Source organism: Populus trichocarpa, chromosome 6, assembly GCF_000002775.5.
Source record: "Populus trichocarpa isolate Nisqually-1 chromosome 6, P.trichocarpa_v4.1, whole genome shotgun sequence".
Taxonomy (NCBI): Eukaryota; Viridiplantae; Streptophyta; class Magnoliopsida; order Malpighiales; family Salicaceae; genus Populus; species Populus trichocarpa.
This window is the reverse complement of record NC_037290.2, coordinates 26,777,036-26,796,547: the sequence shown is the minus strand read 5'-3', so window position 1 is coordinate 26,796,547 and position 19,512 is coordinate 26,777,036. Positions and strand designations below refer to the sequence as shown.

General features: G+C 34.1%; 1 protein-coding gene and 2 long non-coding RNA genes across 5 annotated transcripts; 2 read left to right on the top strand and 1 right to left on the bottom strand.

Moving 5' to 3' along the window:
* Positions 1-4,233: 4,233 nt before the first annotated feature.
* On the bottom strand, positions 4,234-5,514 carry LOC112327939 (uncharacterized). Its single transcript, XR_002982464.2, has 2 exons — positions 5,197-5,514; positions 4,234-4,948 (listed from the first exon to the last, which is right to left on the bottom strand). It is a non-coding gene; the product is annotated as an uncharacterized LOC112327939 (long non-coding RNA).
* Positions 4,399-6,067, top strand: LOC112327938 (uncharacterized). 2 transcript variants are annotated; one of them, XR_002982462.2, is made up of 3 exons: positions 4,399-4,581; positions 4,720-4,805; positions 5,513-6,067. It is a non-coding gene; the product is annotated as an uncharacterized LOC112327938 (long non-coding RNA). The 2 variants fall into 2 exon arrangements; XR_002982461.2 differs by having other exon boundaries at positions 4,399-4,805.
* Positions 6,068-11,317: 5,250 nt separating this feature from the next.
* Positions 11,318-18,923, top strand: LOC18100773 (uncharacterized). Of its 2 annotated transcripts, XM_024602592.2 has the most exons (19): positions 11,319-11,512; positions 11,591-11,667; positions 11,747-11,977; positions 12,133-12,219; positions 12,343-12,432; positions 12,529-12,655; positions 13,573-13,673; positions 14,184-14,352; positions 14,709-14,830; positions 15,274-15,402; positions 15,479-15,577; positions 15,672-15,729; positions 15,812-15,887; positions 15,973-16,102; positions 16,284-16,441; positions 17,045-17,117; positions 17,212-17,406; positions 17,525-17,618; positions 17,824-18,923. In XM_024602592.2, the coding sequence occupies exons 2-19, from the start codon at positions 11,593-11,595 to the stop codon at positions 18,735-18,737; spliced, it is 2,928 nt and encodes a 975-aa protein (XP_024458360.2). In that variant the 5' UTR covers positions 11,319-11,512; positions 11,591-11,592; the 3' UTR covers positions 18,738-18,923. The 2 variants fall into 2 exon arrangements, with proteins under 2 accessions (XP_052309978.1, XP_024458360.2); XM_052454018.1 differs by lacking the exon at positions 11,591-11,667 and having other exon boundaries at positions 11,318-11,512; positions 11,708-11,977.
* Positions 18,924-19,512: the final 589 nt, after the last annotated feature.

Here is a 19,512-nt window from a genome sequence, read left to right as displayed (position 1 = left end):
GGGGTAAAAGTGGAAATCAAGTTTTCTTAATTAGGTGACATGTAAAGCTAAGAAAATTAATTTGCCTTTATTATTTAGATTTTTTCCTCATGTAAAAATTGAATTATAAAAAAAATAAAATAAAATTGGAAGTTCATCTTTTTTCTTCCGAGTACATGCCCGCCATGAATCTCTTACGGGGCTTGAACTCGGCTGGTGTAGGTCTATTATTCACCATAGATTTAGAGCCCACTACAAGCAAAGCCTTGGACTTGTCCAGTAATACCCAGTCCAGGTCTGAGCAGTTTTCAGATGCTTCATTTAGCCTGTCCCGTCGCACAAATTTTATGGGCATTGAGGCCAATTTAGGAAGTTTATTTTAAGAATAGCAGTCATAAAATATTATTTGCAAATCAGGGGGGGACATTTAGGAGGCAGCGCATTTTAGTCAGTTGCTAGCGCAGCTAATTGATTTTTTGAAAATAAAAATAAAGAGTTGCATTACTTTTAATAACACAGCCAGTCGAATTTTTAAAAATTAAAATTAAAAAGTTGCACCACTAAAAATAATTAAAAATTAATTTTTTTTTTAAAAATAAACTCTTAAAGATTACGCTACTGAGAGTGGAATGCTTAATATATATATTATAAAAAATGACAGAGCATTTAATCTCATAGTTGGATTTGATTCAAATTTAATCAGGAGATTGTATAGATCTCATTCTATAAGAAGTCGGTGGCTGGCTATAACCATCAAGGTCGAGAAAGCTTTCAAACTTGATTATGAATTTATTGTTTTTTAATTATTAATTTTTATCTTAATATTTTAGGACTTATTCATGCTATTTTTTTTAAAGGTTGCGCTACTCCTAGTACACCTCTATTAGTATTATTATTCTAAATTCTCATTAAGAGTGGCACAACTAGCTAAATTGTGATAGTTCTCAATTATGCTAGTTAAAAGCTGTGATATTAAAAAAGAAGAAGAAGAAGAAGAAAAAAGTCAGTACATGTTCGCTTCTTGTACAAATATTTATTGAAGGTATGGCATGAACATGGCAGCAAAATTAGGCATGGCCATTGAATTGGTGATGGCTTTGTGGGTCTCAGCGCAGAACTTTTTGACCCAATGCACTCTCCTTTTATGGAATAAAGGAGACGAAGCATTGAAGTGGGAGAAGAACACGTTTGATTTGCTGTGAATGTTGTAATAGAATAGTATCTTAAAAGGTATATATGCTGACTTTGAGAAATTAATTAGTTATTGTCATGTGCACGTACGTTTTCGATTTTCTGCCGGCATTAGTTATTAGACTCGGGTCAATTTAAAAAAATTAAAAAAATTTAAAATTTAAATATTTTATATAAAAAAATTCATATAAATATAACAATGAAATTTTAAAACTTATCCCACATTGAAAAAACATAATTTTTTTCTTAAGAACATAGAGTATATATACTAATAGGTTTCAAATCCCACATTGAAAAAATATAACTTCTTTCATGGGAACATAGAGTATATATACGAAAGGGTTTCAAATCCCACATTGAGAAGATACTATGTTATCCTTTTAAGTTGAAGTATTTAAATCAAAAAAGTTTTTTATCTCACATTGAAAAAATATGATTTTTTTCTTGGGAATAGAACATATATACTAATAGGTTTCAAATTCCACATTGAAAAAATATAATTTTTTTCATTGGAACATAGAGTATATATACGAAAGGGCTTCAAATACCACATTGAAAATATATTATGTTATCATTTTAAGTTGAAGTATTTAAACTAAAAGGTTTTTTATCCCACATTGGAAAAAAAAAATTCTTGGAAACATAGAGTATATATACTAATGAGTTTCAAATCTCACATTAAAAAAAAATAATTTTTTTTATGGAAACATAGAGTATAGATACGAAAGGGCTTCAAATCCCACATTGAAAAGAAACTATGTTATCATTTAAAGTTGAAATATTTAAACAAAAGGTTTTTTATTCCACATTAAAAAAACATGATTTTTTTCTTAGGAACATAAAGTATATACACGAAAAGGCTTCAAATCCTACATTGAAAAGATACTATGTTATCCTTTTAAGTTGAAGTATTTAAACCAAAACGTTTTTTATCCCACATTGAAAAAACATGACTTTTTTTTTAGAACATAAAGTATATATACTAATGGGTTTCAAATTTCACATTTGAAAAAAAATCACCCGAGTCGCCCGGGTCATTGGTCGACCCGCCGGGTCGCCTAGGTTTAGCCGAGTTGTTGCCCTAACCGGTTTTTTATTAAATCCAGACTGGTCCAGCCACTAGTTCAACCAGATCGACCTGCTGGACCGGTTCAGGTTTAATAACCATGTATGCAGGGAAGAAGTCCCAAATACTGAATTTTCCCTCTCGATAATTATGAATTCCTCTAGATATATAGAGTGCATTCATGCATCGAAGAACATCGATTCCTCTCTCTTTGTCAGAAAAATCTTGATTTTAAAAAACATGCATAGGATTCTTCTTTCAAGTTGCTAGTTTGGCAGACATGGTGTTTTTGGCTTTCTGAAACTCATGGAGAGTTTGCACCAAGGTTTTTTTAATATATTAAAATTCTAAAACTTACGGCAAAAACATGCATAAGAGTTGATTTCAAGGCTATCCACCAACACACAAAAACTACATAATTATATAATGAAGTTTTTTAATATATATTCAATCATGAAAGAATTCTAACATCATATCAAACATTTTGATAAAATTATAATAGCCACAATTAATTAACTCTTAATTAAAGCCATTAACAATTAACAAAAAAAATACCTAAAACTAAAAAGGGTTTCACTATCGATGTAGACACGGTGCAGTGTGGATTCACGCGGTGCGTTAATATTGTTTTTTTTTTTTTTTAATGCCTGGGATGCATAGCTCAATGACCACCACATTTCCCCCCTCTCTATTATTTTTGCTTTTCTTTCTTTTCCCTCTCGCTGCCGCCTACCTTTCCTTTCAACATCAGCACACAACCTCTCTCTTTCTCTAAATTATTTTGATTTTGACTTAGAAACTGTTATGCAATTGCGTTCGTTCAGCTGATAACTCTTTCCGGGTTCACAGTATTTCAATAAGAAAACGAGGGAGCACCTCATCGATCCAAGCTCTGTACAAGATGAATATCTAATACACATCAAAATACATATAATAAGAAAATCTGTTTCTTACAGATTTCTATGAATCGTACTTGCTAATTACTAAACCTTTATATATTTTCGGTTTGTATAGAGGTGGCGCTAGCTATTGTGTTTCATCTTAATGTTGCTGACTGTATTGGAAACGCCAGTTGCAAATATATCATGTATCCCAAAGAGTGTTGGTGTAACCTTTCTTCCTTGTGGTAGCGTGGATTCAGGTGGTTGGAGTGAAGAAGAAGCCAAATGTGCAGAATAGGTATAAATTTTGTCCACTAAACGCATGTATATGCTATGTACAAGACCAAGATTTAACAGTGATATCTGTTTTGACCGGATTCTTGAACAGGGAAAGGCTTCTTTGTTTTCCAGGGAAGGTATGAGGCAACTTCAGTGCTTGATGTTTGTGCTGGCTTCCTTCCATTGTGTATCAAGCATCCTGACACTCAGTCTCGGGATGGCCATTCTTTTCATGGTTATTTAACTTAGATATGCACAAACTTCCCATAAGTGTAAGTTCAAAGTTTTGAAAAAAAGAAAAAAAACAATATTGTAGAGTCTATGCTCAATTAAAATTAAATATTAATCAAGGTGTTATGGTAGTGATTTACCTGACAAAGAAGTTTATCATTATCATCTCGGAATCAAGATTTAGATTAATGATGCCTCTTCCGATTAATAAGAAAATTACTTTTTAGCTGATAAAGTCACTAATCGGCATGCTATTCTCCACTCACCCGAGAGAGCACAAAAAAGCTATCCCATGCTGTGTACTCGACCAAGTACCAACATGCATGTTTAATAATGAGCCAAAATATTTCCATATCATTTCCCCTCTTCGAATTTTTGATGAGTTATTAATTTGACAAATTCATCTCTACAAAACTCAGCCGATCGAGAAACTATATATAAGTCCTTGTTAGGGGGGGGGGGATTTTTCATGGATAATTAAGCAATAAGAAAATCATGGGAGTAATTGATGGATTTTATTTGGAATTATGTGAAAAATATAAGGAATAAAAGCATGAAAAAATTAGGTGGGTAATAGTCCTACAAATTAATCATCTGAAGAAAAAATTGATCAGTGGGAACTAACTAAATTTATGCACAAAAAGAATTAAACATTCAGTACATTTCACTCTTCTTTTCTTTTCTTTTTTTTAGTAAAACACATTAAAAAAAATTAAGATACATATGAAGTTAACTTACCATCAGCTTCAATTATCAATGGCATTTGCCCAGTCACCAACTACATATAATAATTCAGCCACGTCTTTTCTGAAGTAGCTATCTTCGAATGCAACTACCTATCTAATGAGATAGGTACTAGCTAGCTAGGAAATTACTAACGAAATAAATCGTACATAACTGCAATTATTTCCCATTACCTTGAGGATGCAGGATGGCCCCATAGGCCGTAACCCAGTACACTCATTTTTTCTCTCATTCCCTGCCATTAAAGCAATCTCATCATGCATGTTGGCTATCATGTTCTACACCTACAGCTTTAGCACTTTTTGATGATTTGATCCCTTGCTGGATTTCTTTCCTGTCCTCTTTCAGGATACACAGTACTTTTGGGAGCCTTAGATCCTCTACAAGATGACGATGATGATGCGAAGGAAAATGGACAGCCACATGAGAAAAAGGTACGTAAAGTTTTGCATGATAGAAATAATGCATTAATGCATAGATTTTCTCCCCTTTTTATGTGATTTTGTCACACACATATCCTTGTCAATGATGTTGCTGGCTGTGATAAGCACAAAGGTTTAATTAACATGACTTGAATCTGTAATAGAATTTCATGGATTAAAAAAAATTAATCAGCGATCTATACTTCGAACTTTCATTAAAATGTATTTACTTAATTGAAACATGATGTTTATTGTAATATCAGAAAAAATTTAAAAACTCGAAATACATGTATATCGTCGCACAATCATAATTATAAAATAAAACAAATCCCAAGAGATGGTAGAAGTTTATGTATAGATGTCTAGCATTATTTAATTAAAAAATATAACAATAAAACTTTACCCCTTCTTAATCGTCTTCAAGCCAGGCGCCGTTCTGGACTAGCTTCTTCTTCTTGCTCTTGCTGCCAAGTAGGCCTTACATGAGAAGAAGAGAGTACAATGTAGCCAAGGGCAACTTGCCGGCCGGAAAAGTAATGACAGCCTTGATCTTCTAGTTATTAAGCTCTGAGATCCCGTGCTGCCGGCAAGTCATCCTTGGCTGAATTACACTCTCTACCTCTTCATGTAAGCCCCCAAGGCAAATACTGTCCGTCCTCTTCATCATTTCATTTCTTTTGCAATGCCCTTTATAAACTGACCATGTGATGTATTTACAGATTGAAAAACATGATGAGGAATATGGAAATGGAGAGTATCTATGAAAAGCAAGTGACCATAGGGGCCCAGACTGCTAAAAGCACCGCCATCGCGCAACATGTCAAGTTGCCAATCCATAAAACACTTGCTCGGTTTGGTTACCAGTATGAACCCCTCATTTCTAGATATTTTGTGCCCTACTTTCCTTACAAAACAGAGTAAAAAGAGAGGTATGGAGGAGTGGTAGTGCTATGGCAGAGCCGTAGAGGTACGAGATGTTGAAATGGAGGAATAAAATCTTTCAAGGAGAGATATGGCTCTGAAGAGTATATAGCCATATTTATAACGAGCCAAGCTAAAGATCTTCAATTGTCAAGAGTCCAATAATTTTGAAGCAACACACGTACAGAACTTTTAATCTCAAGTGCAATCACCATTTTGATTATATATAAAAAAAAAAACTGGCTTATGAAATACATTGAGAGCTTTGCTAGGATTTCTTAAGAGCAGGTGTTAGAAAAAAAAATTGTATGAATCTTAAATCAGTAAACTTAGAATTGGATCCAGAGAAAAAATATGATAATTTTTTTTAGATCGAGAGGGAAAATATTTAACTATATATTGTGAAAGACTTAAAAATTCAGAAGCTAAATTGAAATTTTTTCAAACTTTTTGGTGGTGGCAATTAAGTTCACATGGCCAAAAACAAAGGTTGGTTCGATCCTTCTTTTGTTATTAAATTTAATTCAAGAATCAAGTAGATTAATATTTCAACTATAAGTAAAGTAAGTTAATTTGAGTTGATTTTTTTTTTTAAATAACATATATATATATATATATATATATATATATATATATATATATATCTTTGATCGAGTCATAAATTCGGCCCATATTTAAAACAGTGCAAAAAAACAAGGTTGAGTGCGCGAATCTTAGTCATCCTTGCTATATATCCCACATAATCTCACTAATCACGCACACATGCTTTGTACAGACAGCGCGAGGATGATCCGCAACAAAGTTGATGAACCATATACATAGATGTCGATGAAATTGCCTAACCGACCACTACTGTTACTCTCCAGATAACAAACGTTGCTTGCTGATACGAGGCTAAGGCAAGGAAGGACACGAACTTAATAATAAGCTGCTTGATGGTGCATTTCAGTGTGTTTCGTATAAAAAAAATATCAAATTGATTTATTTTATTTTTTGTATTTTCAAATAAATTCAATACATTTTCAAATAAAAAAAACACATTTAAAATTAAATCACCCTGCACCTTTTACCAAACACAAAGCAAATAATGGAGAACAACTTGCAAGTGAATGATCAGAGTAGCTGTCAAGAGAAAAGGAAAGGAAACACTGAAAAGGCACTCGGTTGAATCCATAACATGGACACCAAGACATCCCATGATGTATTTGCTGTCCTTTTGTTTCTCCTTGACAAAGCATCTCCAATCTTCTTTAGGATCTCCAAGCTTTCATGTCTTGTAATGTAAGTTGTAAAAGTTTTAATGTCTTTTCTTTAACAGTCCGCCGCATGCTATGGATTTGGCCGAGCGTACTGTTAAAAAAAATTATAAACAAGCCTACCCAACTTCATTGCATGCCTGCAACAGCATGCTAGCTAGCAAAGTGCAAGTCCTTGCTAGCTACCACAATAGATGCACCTTTTAGCAAATGATGTCTAATTAGAGCAATTAATGGATCGCACTTTCTTTAATTGCCTAATCAATGTGTGTTTGATAATGTAATGTGTGTGATTTTATAAAAATACATTTAAACTGAAAAATATCAAATTCAAAAATACTTCAAAAAATATACAATATCTAAATTTATTAACTTTTTTTAATGTAGGCAAGTTAGGTTGAAAGAATTAGTAAGTTGCAGATTTCTCATAATTAGATCATGCAAAAAGCCTAGGAAACTAATTCTATATAACAGTGGGACAAAGCAAAGCACAAGAAGAGATATGTTTGTGCCATACGACCAACCTAGCAAAAAATTCATAATTTTCAATTTGATTTTTATATCACGTTCAAATTTAATCAGAAGATTTTACAGGCTTAATTCTATAAAGAATCTGCTTGTTGTAACCATCCAGATCTTGAAAGTCTAAATTAGGCTTGAAAAATATTGTTTGAGCTAATTTCATTGTTTTAGTTTGTATTTTTGGATTTTTAGTTTAATTTCATATTTTTTTTGCTTTTTTTCTATTTGATTTAGGATTTTGATTTTCTTACCTTGTGAAGCAGTCAAGCGCAAAGAATAACAAGGAAAACTCTCAAAGTCCAAAACACCATAATTTCGGGGAGACAACCAAATATTTAATTTTTATTCATCAAAGTTTTTAATTGTCAAAAGGCTATTACAATTATTTATATAGAAAAAACTAAAATAACCCTAGTAATATTGATTAGGGAAAATAAAATAGAAAAAATATTCCCTTAAAAAATGAAACTATAAAACCATAATAATATTGAATAGAAAAATAAAAACAAATTCTTAAACTGAAAAAATAACTAAAAAGTATTCGGTTTTCTAAAAAAACTTATACATCAGTCTACCTAGGCTAGAAAGAACACATTATCGAGTTTAGATTTTGGTCAGAAACCATCATCCATCACAAACATTGTTTTCTGTGTGATCACCTCATCGTGGATCCTTATCTCAATACCTTTATACAGCTTGTCCCATCTTAAATTCCTAACATAACACTTTTATACAGGTTGCTTCATCGTGAATCTCTAACACAATATATTTGTGCTAAGTGTCTCATCGTGGATCCCACCATCAAGATTTTCAATAAAAGTAACTAAAGCAAATGAGAACAACATACTAGTTCCTAAACATCTTTTTTTTTCTTGGAGGAGCCTCCCTTTTCCCTCCTATACACCAATATCTTGTTATGCAATCTCTTTCAACAATGATTATTTAACAACACACAACAACTAACCACCAGAAACCGTTGGACTCTAATACACGTCATCTATGACCTTCAACCAAAATTACTAGTAACCGTACGTTAAGCTTTGATATCCGTCTTCTATGATCTTCAACCAAAACCATCATGAATTAATAAACTTTGATACCAATTGACACGGCCGAAAATAAAAGATAACATGGTTTGTTATAAGTCAAAACTTTTAAATGTCATAAACACCATAATTATAGGGAGACACTCAAAATATTTAAGCCTATTACAACCATAATATTACAACTATTTATATAGAAGAAAAAATTAAAAAACCTAATAATACTGAATAGAAAAACTATTTTCTTCAAATAGAAAAATTATTAAAAGCACAATAATATTGAATAGAAAAATAAAAATAAAAATAAAAATTATAAATTCTTAAACTAAAAAAAATATATTTATTTTTTCAAAAAAAAGTCCTACATCACCTTGTAAAGGTTAGTTCATGGCCTATTTAAGAAGCCGTAAACATTTTAAAGAGATGAACTGTATTGGAGAGAAATATTTAGTATCTTGATATAAATTATGTCTCCCGTCTGTTTTATTTTCTTCTTATCTGGCTCGGCCACGTCACTTATTAACTAGCATTTTTAATATATTCAAGAGAGTAGGCAAGCGATTAATATTTGAGATTTTATTAAGAGGTTCGGCCACGTCACTTATTAACTAGCACATGTTACTTCCTTGATCTATTTGAACGGGCAACATGACACCAGCCACATATTTGCGTTTAGAATAGCTCAATAAGCTGGCCCAAATAACTAAAATGCTGGAATCCACAACTATTATTACATCCCAGACCCAAGCCAGCATCAAAGAAAAGTCAATTTGAAAGAGTAAAATGATGGTTTTTTTTAAATGTTTTTTTATATATAAATATATTAAATATATTTTTTTTATTTTTTAAAAATTATTTTCACATCAATATATTAAAATCATCCAAAAACATATAAAATTAATTTAAAATAAAAAATTTAAAATTTTAAAAACACGGTTTCAACTGCGCTCTTAAATAATCATCTAATAAATTTGACAAATCAATTTTTTCTTTTTAAATAATATTTTACATAACAACATTGTCCTTTATATCATAATTAATTTAAGGCTTGCTTTGACGGAATTTGTGTATTTTCATTATTTTTAGTACAATAAAATCACGAAATTAATCTATCTCAAAATTTATTTAGGAATGGTTTAGGGGTAATTCCATGGGTTTTTTATTTTTTAGTTATAAACAGGCTGGTAGTGAGGTAGATTGATCTTTTGAAGCGATTAAAAAGAAAAAAACTATCGGACATGTAAGATAGATCACCTTTTTTAAAACCATAAAAAACATGAAAATTATAATATTAAAATGATATTTTTTTTACATCGATACATTAAAATAATAAAAAAATCACTTTAAAAAACATTAATTTAATTTTTTTTTTCAGACATAAAATAGTCTAATAAATATTTTTAAAAACAAGTTGAAGTACAAAATCAAAAACACACTTAATAATACTTGAAGAAACGATTTGAAGTCTGCTTAATATATAGATAAGATGATATTATTACGAGAAAAATCATTCTTTAATATCCCGTTACTCCTTATAGTCAAGGGAAGTGGATTTTTTTTTTTCTTCTTTTTCTTGAATAAAAAACAAATTAAAGAATCAAGCAATCTTATCACTATCAACACTTGAAGCAATTACTTGAGGATGAATTTTCTAATCAAAATTGGAAAGGTCTGTCCATCTCCCTCGATATTCTTTTCACAATTACACTATTCTACAAAATCAACAAGTAATGAAGGTATAAAACTAGCTTCATTACTTGCGAGATTACTTGAGAGTTAATCAGTCCCTCCATATCCTTTACTTTCAATGAAAGTCTTAAACATTATTATATGTTCCAAGCAATTTTCAATTCCTAACTTCTTTCTACTACCAAGGAATTTCCAATTTCAATTACGTGGACCGTTAGCAAGGACCCACAACACGTGCCACCTTGCATTCTTCTAGATTAATGCACTGTACTAATTTATCACTACTTTTTGTTAAAACTCCACGTACACAGTGATTAATTAATAAAGTTTAATGACAAGGAGATATTATTACAAATCAATAGCTTTCAATGTTCAAAGTCAATGTTTCTATCAAACATCTCTCCAAACCTTATAAAAGTCCTCAATTTACAGAAAAATCTTAATTACATCCTCGACCTGTTCTCTTATCTTAATTAAGCCTTTAATGTTACCGATGTATAGTTAAAACTTTATAAATCACTATCTTTAGGACCGTGAAAATTTATTAATTACCGGGATATTATTTAGACTTTAAATTTAAGTTGGGACCGAACAAAAATGTTATTTGATTGATGTATTGTATATCAATTTTAGTTAATAAAATCATTAAATAATTATATTATAATTTTTATTTCTTAATAGTATAAAAAACCCATCAAATTCTCTTAAATTCATCGTTGAATCACATCACATGAAGCTCTATATATGTTTCTTTTGTATAGCTTGTTCAACTTCATGATTGTTTTATATAAAAAGAGAAATCACATGATTTCACGCGACTACTAAACAATTTTATTGATAGAAAGCAATATCGATACATCGAGGATCTAATCGGAATCTCCCTTATAGATTGGGGACTTCTTTCAAGGTTTGCCCATTATCTCTAATCATTTACTTTAAGCGTAATACGGCGGGTAATAACCACCAAACTAGGCACAACGCGCGTGACTTTAAATCCAAATGAAACACGTGTCATCAAACAAGTGGTGCCTAATCGATTACAAATACTCGTCAAAATTTGATATCAAATTTAAACAACACAAGGGTCCCAACTAGATTCTATCAATGCATAAACGACATTTATTTAAGGTCGTTTCGAAGAATTCTCATGCTCTCTCCCTCCCGCTCTCAGTCTTCCTCTCGCTCGCTCTCTGCTCAGCCTCTCCCCTGGCAGCTCCTCCTTTCCTCCTCTAATCCTTTTAAATTCCCAAATTCTTAACTAATACTCTACAACAACTACTATAATCAGGTAATTTTGTGTTCGATTTCGCAATTAAAAGCTTAATTGTAACTTGATTTTACGTAACATCGTTTGATTCTCTGTTAGCGATGGGGTGGGGAAACATCTACAGAAGACGCGTGAAAGTGTTCTCATTGGCTGTGTTAATATACCTCGATTATAAGGTAATTTCGAATTAACTGAGATTTTAATTATTTTTTTAAGTGATGACGCTCCTGTGCTGAGACTGTGATGATCATGAAGGCTTTACAGAAAAGAGAGGAATTTATGAAGAACAATGAGAAAAGCGAGGAGTTGTGGAAGAGAGCACACGAGCGGAATGCTAAGCGTGTGCGTAATATGATGATACAGTTGGGAGGTTTGTGGGTGAAGCTCGGACAGTATTTGTCCACTCGTGCTGATGTCCTTCCTTCTGCTTACATTTCGCTTCTCAAGCAGTTGCAAGACTCCCTCCCGCCTCGCCCGTTGCAGGAGGTTTTTTTTTTTATAACTTTTTTCCTAACATTGATCATGGGAATTTGTTGAGCTGATGTTTTTGAAGGATTTTTAGTTTTACTATTGTTTTAGTATTTGTCTTATAATGTCAGTTGTTTATTCGCGAGTGGTGTTGGTTGATTGGTTGGTTATAGGTTTGTCGTACGATAGAGAGAGAACTAGGGAAATCCATGAAGGAGATTTTCTTGGATTTTGATGAAAATTCACTGGCAACAGCGTCGGTAAGATCCTTAGACTGTGTTTGTGGTGCGAAGTTAGTGTGGAGATTTTGCTTTCTTATTCTCACAAGGGGTATTTATGCATTTTGGAATAATCTCGTGGTTTTTATGTTATGTTTTGTGCAGATTGCGCAAGTGCATCGTGCTACGTTAATTGATGGGCGGGAGGTGGTGGTTAAAGTTCAACATGAAGACATCAAGGCAATCATATTGGAGGTTTTGAGACTCTTTTGTGTTTGGGTTATGAGATGCTAGAATGGAAAGAAAATGTTGCAGTCCTGCATGGTTATGTTGTATGCTATTGTTTTGCAGGACTTGAAGGATGCAAAGTCCATTGTTGATTGGATAGCCTGGACAGAACCACAATATAACTTCAATCCCATGATTGATGAATGGTGCAAAGAAACTCCAAAAGAACTCGATTTCAACCATGAAGCAGGTAAACTTTGTCTTTTTTGATATTTCCATTGATGAAATTCTGTAGATGACATCACAAAGTTGCTATTTTCTTTTACAACCAATAGATAATAAATGAGTGTTAAGGCCGGGTCTGGATGAGGGTATTGGGACTTGAAATACTGAAAATGGAATCCAATTATTTGGATAGTCCTGAAAATGGAATCCAATTATTTGGATAGTTAAATCTGATCATGGTTAGAATCCATACCATGCATAGCATATTAAGTTTCTAATATATCAATGAAGTGAATGGGATTATAGCTGTATGGTGTCAGCAGTGATGATGATTGGCGGTAGCAAAGTTGGTAGTTGTAGTGATCATATTTGGGTTTTGGTGGTTGTATATACTCTTTGGTTGTGGAGGCAACAGCTGGGCATGGTGGATACACTCTATGAGGGTGGTGAGAACAGCAGTGATGGTGGCAGTGTGAGGTTGACTTTAATTACAGTGGTCAAGACAGTGTGATGCTTTCATGGTAACTTTTCAATGACACCAACTTGGTTCTGGTGGTGATTTGGTGGCAACTGTTGTGAAGGCTTTGGCACGGTGCTGTTATGGCAATGGAAGCATTAGTGTTAGCACTACTGTGTTGCAGTGGTGAGCTTGGATGTTGTAGAGATGAAAGTGATGGTTGGCGATGGTGTATTCAGCCAGTTTCTAGCTCTTTTATTGAAAGTGAAACTCCCAACTCCTAATGATGAATTGGTATCAGACATTCCCAATCAATGTAATAACACCGTGCAAGGACAATACAAGGAATTTTGAATTCTTAAATTCTACAATCTCTTCTTCCATTAATATTCTCTTTTTGATTTTCATATCTAGTGCACTGATATATATCTCTACTGTTTAGTATACTTTTCTCTCTTACTGACAGTGGTCTTTTGTATTTATAGAGAACACCAGAACCGTGTCTAAAAATCTTGGTTGCACAAACAAATATGACAGCGACAAGTCCATCAATCAAGTGGATGTTTTGATCCCTGAGGTTATTCAGGTATCATTTTGCTTTAACCTCTTAATATAATGAAGTTGCGTGCTAGAGTGGAGGTGCAACAGGATGAAATCCTGAAAACATTTCTTGTCCTAGGAATTTATTAACATTTCTCACTGTCCAAAGAAACTATTGAAGGCCTTATTGCAGGCATCTTTGTTGACATTTATGAGTTTTGACAAATCTCCATTTTAACCACCATTCTTAGAAAAGGAATACGTAGGAGAAAAAAGAATATCAATGCAATTGTGAAGCCTGGGCAGAGTGGCGGGGAGGAAAATGAATCATGCAGGAGGCCACAATTATGAAGCCTAGTTGTGCTAGTTTCTTCTCTTATTTTGACATAATATGGATAGTTTCTACTTTCTATATAGCATTTTGATGAGTGGGTCTTAAAAAGAGAAAACTCCTCACTTTTTATCTGCTGGGTACCTCTTTTGCTCTGCCTACATTGATAATTTTGCACAATCATTTCACTCATCTTACTGCATGTTATGTTCCTCTCATTGACAGTCGACTGAAAAGGTTCTAATTTTGGAGTATATGGACGGAATTCGTTTGAATGACCTTGAATCCCTAGAAGCTTGTGGTGCTAACAAACAAAAGATTGTTGAAGAAATCACACGGGCCTATGCCCATCAAATATATGTTGATGGATTTTTTAATGGTGACCCTCATACTGGTATACCCTCTCTCTTGCTCGCTCAACCACTGGTCTAGTGTTTGCTTACTAGTAGTATAACAGGAAGAAAGGAAAAAGAATCTCTGGCTGTTTGCCTCAGAAAAGGAAAGAAAAAGAGAACGTGTGCCCAGATTTTTCCTTGTTGATGTGTATTTTACACCTACTGATATTCTTTCAGGGAGCTATTTCGATGAATGAAACTTGATAATGGGTCTGAAATTGAATATTGAAACATATGTTCTTTCTCCCATTTCTTTACTTCACGTTTCTCCCCTTTCTTCTATTATATTCTTCCTAATTGTGTCCTACATCGGAATCATTTTACTCTGAATGCTTTTGTGTTGGTTGTGTTGCAGGTAATTTTCTGGTCAGCAAAGAACCTCCACATCGTCCAATTTTGCTTGACTTTGGGTTTACAAAGAAAATATCAAGCTCTATGAAACAATCACTAGCTAAAATGTTTCTTGCTACTGCTGAGGTTTGTGAAAATTTTCCTGTCAGGGTACTGCCAATAATTCATTGGAATCATAGAGAATCAGTGTAACAGATCTGATGATTGAATGTGTTAACCAATAACATAATTTTTCTTGCAGGGACAGTTTTCTGTACCCCCCTATAGCATATTGTTTACCCTGTCTCTGTCTCTGCCATTACTCTGTATGCTGAACCTGTTGCTGGTATTCCATATTTTGCTGAGACTTGCTCAAAAGTGCACATTGGTCATTAAAATCAAATTACCAGTCAAGTATAGCTGAGAATTATCCATTATTTTCATAATCTTTCACCACCATTTTGCATAAAATATGCCAATTCAACTATGTACAATACTGTTGGTTTTGTCATTGCTCCTATGTGTTTCTATTTTCTACAATTTTTGTTTAATTTTGCATTATTAAGTAAATGATATGCTTTCTCATCCAGGGGGACCATGTTGCTCTTTTGTCTTCCTTTGCTGAAATGGGACTTAAGCTGCGCCTGGACCTTCCAGAGCAGGCTATGGATGTGACCAGCATATTCTTCCGTGCCTCAACACCAGCAAATGAAGCTGCTGTAAGTATGCACTGCCTGCTTCTAGAGTTCTTTTTGGATATAAGCAAGTCCAATCTTTAATGGTGCTTCTGTAAAGGAATATGCTAAAACTTTGAATGAGCAAAGAACAAGAAACATGAAGGTGCTACAGGAAAAGATGAATCTCAGCCAAAAGGAAGTTAAACGCTTTAATCCAGTATGTCCTATCATAAGGTTTTAATTCTATCAATACATTTCTTGATCTTCTTATTGGAAATTTCATCAAAATTGAGTAACAAGTGTTGGTTCAGATTGATGCATTTCCTGGTGATATGGTAATATTTTCACGGGTTGTTAATCTTCTGAGAGGTCAGTAACAGAATTTTTACACTGGTAACTTTTACTGTAAAATCTTGTGCATTTCTTTACTTTTCCTTTGATGTGGGTTTAGGGCTTTCTTCCACGTTGAATGCTCGCATAGTATATCAAGATATCATGAGACCGTTTGCCGAATCTGTTTTGCAAGAGTGAGTCTATCCAGAACAAATGTGCCAATTTTTTAACTCTTTGTTTCTAGTTCATCTCTGTTTGAACTGTAAACTCAATTTCCAGAAAGATTGCTAAGGGACCATCAGCAAATGCACAGTGGATCTATGATACACCAGTTCATTCTGAAGTGGAGGCAAAGCTGAGGCAGATTTTAGTTGAGCTAGGGAACGAAGACAAAATACTCGGAATCCAGGTCTGCTTGGTTCAACAATTTCTGACAAAGTAGCATGAATGTAAAACTTAAGAATAACTTGTTAACAACACTAAAATTAATCCTTTAGTTAATTTATACTGCTTTTATGCTTTTTATATGGAAAAGATAACTATCTTATTTGCTGTTTATTTTGGTTACTTTATCAATTTGATTTCTTAAGGTATGTGCCTATAAAGATGGAAAGGTTATTATTGATACTGCTGCTGGAGTACTCGGTAGATATGATCCTCGCCCTGTACAGCCTGATAGCCTTTTCTCCGTATTCTCTGTAACAAAGGGCATCACAGCAGGAATGTTACATTGGCTTGTTGACAATGGGTATGTAGTGGTAATTGAATGAAAGCAAAGCCTTTTTTGTGTTAAAATTTACTGAACTGTTAGGCAAAATATTTAGTTTATTTTTTGATTAATTTTCATGTTGCAGGAAACTTTCACCTGGAATACTGGGTGCATGATCCTTCCTAAAAAAATAATGATACAAGCACTGGTTTTCCTGCATAATCTATTTCGAAATTTTGGTTATATGACTAGATGATTTTCTTTTCTAGTTAGCACATAGAACTATTTGCAATTGATTTTTCATTCCGTATATGATAATCTATTGCCATGCATTTGTTTTGGGTCAAAAGTTTGTGTGTTTGTGGTCCTTGCCAGTTCTTAGATAGGATATCATTTTTAGTAGGAGTAATTCTGCAGAATATGAAGTAATTTAAGGTAAACTTAATGTAAAATGTGAGAAAAATAGTGTGTACTGGGGAGATACAGGTGGGTCAGATATTCTTGATTAGATGGTCAGGTTTGATCTTTAAGTTTTCCCACTTATAAGGAAATTTCATTGCTGGAGTGATCTTGAAAGTTCTAGAATCCGAGGATTACTTCCATATTTGTGGTTTGTTAGAAATGTCACACACTGTCTTGCAGAAAACTCAACCTCGATGAAAGTATTGCTAATATTTGGCCAGAATTTGGAACAAATGGAAAGAATCTCATCAAGGTGTGAAAGTTTATGTTGTAAGACCTGCTAAACTTGTCTGATTACCACTGAAGCTCTATATATGTTCGCTTATTTGTTTTTTTCTCTCGTTTAGGTCCACCATGTGCTTAATCATACAGCTGGATTGCAAAACGCTTTGGACAACCTCAGAAAAGAAAATCCTTTGCTACTGACTGACTGGGATGAATGTCTGAAACAGATTGCAATGTCAGAACCTGAGACAGAACCTGGCCAGGTGCAGTTGTATCACTTTCTGTCTTTTGGCTGGCTTTGTGGTGGAATAATTGAGGTACAGTCCCATGCTCAAGTGTTTGAATATGAAAGAATAACGAAGCTGACATCTGCATCTGTTTTTGGAGGGATTTTTGATTTGTTCTCCATTTTAATGATGTGCTTAAATGAAACAGCATGCTTCTGGGAAGAAATTTCAGGAGATCCTTGAAGAAGCATTTGTTCGTCCTCTCAACATTGAAGGCGAGCTATATGTTGGAATTCCACCAGGTATCTGTTAAAATCTGTTTATTCAATGTTCTTGCTTTGCTAGCATAAATTCTACAAAGATTTGCACGCACAATTGTCCTTTTTCAAGTTGACATATTCTCTACTTGTTACTCCTTCCATGGATAGAGTTATAATGCTCCTATAAATTGTAAATTCAAAGTTCCTTTCATGATTGGAAGTAATGCTTGTTATGCGTCTCCTTCAGGTGTGGAATCTCGACTTGCATCGCTGACAATAGATAAAGATGATTTTAGCAAGCTATCAAAAATTGGTAGTCTCTCTGCACTTCCCTCCACCTTCCAGCCAGAGAACATTTCTCAACTAGTAACTACACTGCTTGCTTTGTCTAACATGCTCAACATTCGTCGCGCTATTATACCAGCCGCTAACGGACATTGCTCAGCCCGTGCCCTTGCACGCTATTATGCAGCTCTTGTTGACAGAGGCCTCGTCCCACCACCTCATTCCTCATTGTCCACGCCACCCCTTGGTAGCCACCCCCACATTCCGAAATTTTCTTCAGAGATTACCTCCAAAATGCAGAATGGTAAAAAGAGCAAGGCAGTGGGTTCTGCTTCAAAGAAAAAAGAAAATGGTTATGAGCAGAAGACGAAGCAAAGTAAAGACTCCAAGGACAATGGTAGTGGTAGAGAAAGTAATAGTGATGGTTATACCAGCACTAGTGGCAGCAGCAGCGCCAGAAACACTAGTTCACCTGACAATAGCTCTGCATCCAGCAATGATTCTCGCAAAAATAATGTCATCTGGATCTTTAATGACCCCAGAATTCATGACCAGTTCATGGGTACGGGTGAATACAGTGATCTAGTCCTGCCAAATGGGAAATTTGGATTAGGGTTTAAGAGATTCAGTTCAAGTGATGGATCCTTTAGTGGATTTGGACACTCAGGTCTGGGTGGATCCACAGGTTTTTGTGATATTGAAAACAGGTTTGCCATTGCAGTTACCTTGAACAAAATTTCATTTGGGACCGCAACGAGAAAAATCATTCAGTTTGTTTGTTCAGAGCTAAATGTTCCATTGCCGGATGAGTTCTCAATTCTTAGTGGAACAGAAGCTGGTGAAGAGTTAAGTACATCAAGGGCTCTCTTTAACTGACGATCAGAACGAGTCTTCTCATTGTTTAAATGTATTATTTCCAGAACTACAGATATTATTTATACTGATCACGACTGTACCAAAAGGATATTTGTAAACATTGACAGCCATTGTTTATAAGGTTATACGTGCAGGTGCTCCTCTGCACACATATACAGCCATAAATAACTTGATTTACGAGATTCACTGGTGGGATTTAATTCGTTCAATGAATTAGATTTTTTAAAGAGTTTTTTGGTACTCATTTTGAAAGAAGGAAAAAAAAAAAAAAACACACTTGGAAGGCAATTTATAATCTTTATAACTCTAGATTAACCTCCCTCACCACTCTGTGGATGGCTCTCTACTGTACAGTAGCTTCTCAGCACATGACCATGTCCATGATGAAGCTCAAGGTCTAGGAGAGTTCTATGTTTCTGATTGCTCAAGTTGCAGAGTTGTGGCGGCGACACCATGTAATTGCAATGACAAGTGCATGATCTTATAAAGCTGAAGTCAATCGTTATTAACTTGGAAGATGGAATGCTCTCGATACTGAAAGCGTTATGCAAAACTGAAGGTATTTTGCTGGCTGCTTGATTTCCGCATTGGGTGCATTACTCTTCCAAAGTTTCCATGCCTTTTTGCAGCTCAGGTGAGCCGGAGGAAAAATGCAGTGGAGGTGGCAGTCATAGCTTTAAGTAAGAAAGCAAGATTGTGCAGATTAAACCACAACTGTAAATTTTGTAAAACATGAAGCATGAATGGATGATTCTCAAAACCATTTCTTCGGAAG

Bases quoted from the DNA above. Each gene is read 5' to 3' on its own strand.
- LOC18100773 (XM_024602592.2), top strand. From the start codon at position 11,593: ATGGGGTGGGGAAACATCTACAGAAGACGCGTGAAAGTGTTCTCATTG. The intron at 13,674-14,183 runs GTATCATTTTGC...TCTCATTGACAG, and splicing joins TGATCCCTGAGGTTATTCAG to TCGACTGAAAAGGTTCTAAT. The intron at 14,353-14,708 runs GTATACCCTCTC...GTTGTGTTGCAG, and splicing joins TAATGGTGACCCTCATACTG to GTAATTTTCTGGTCAGCAAA.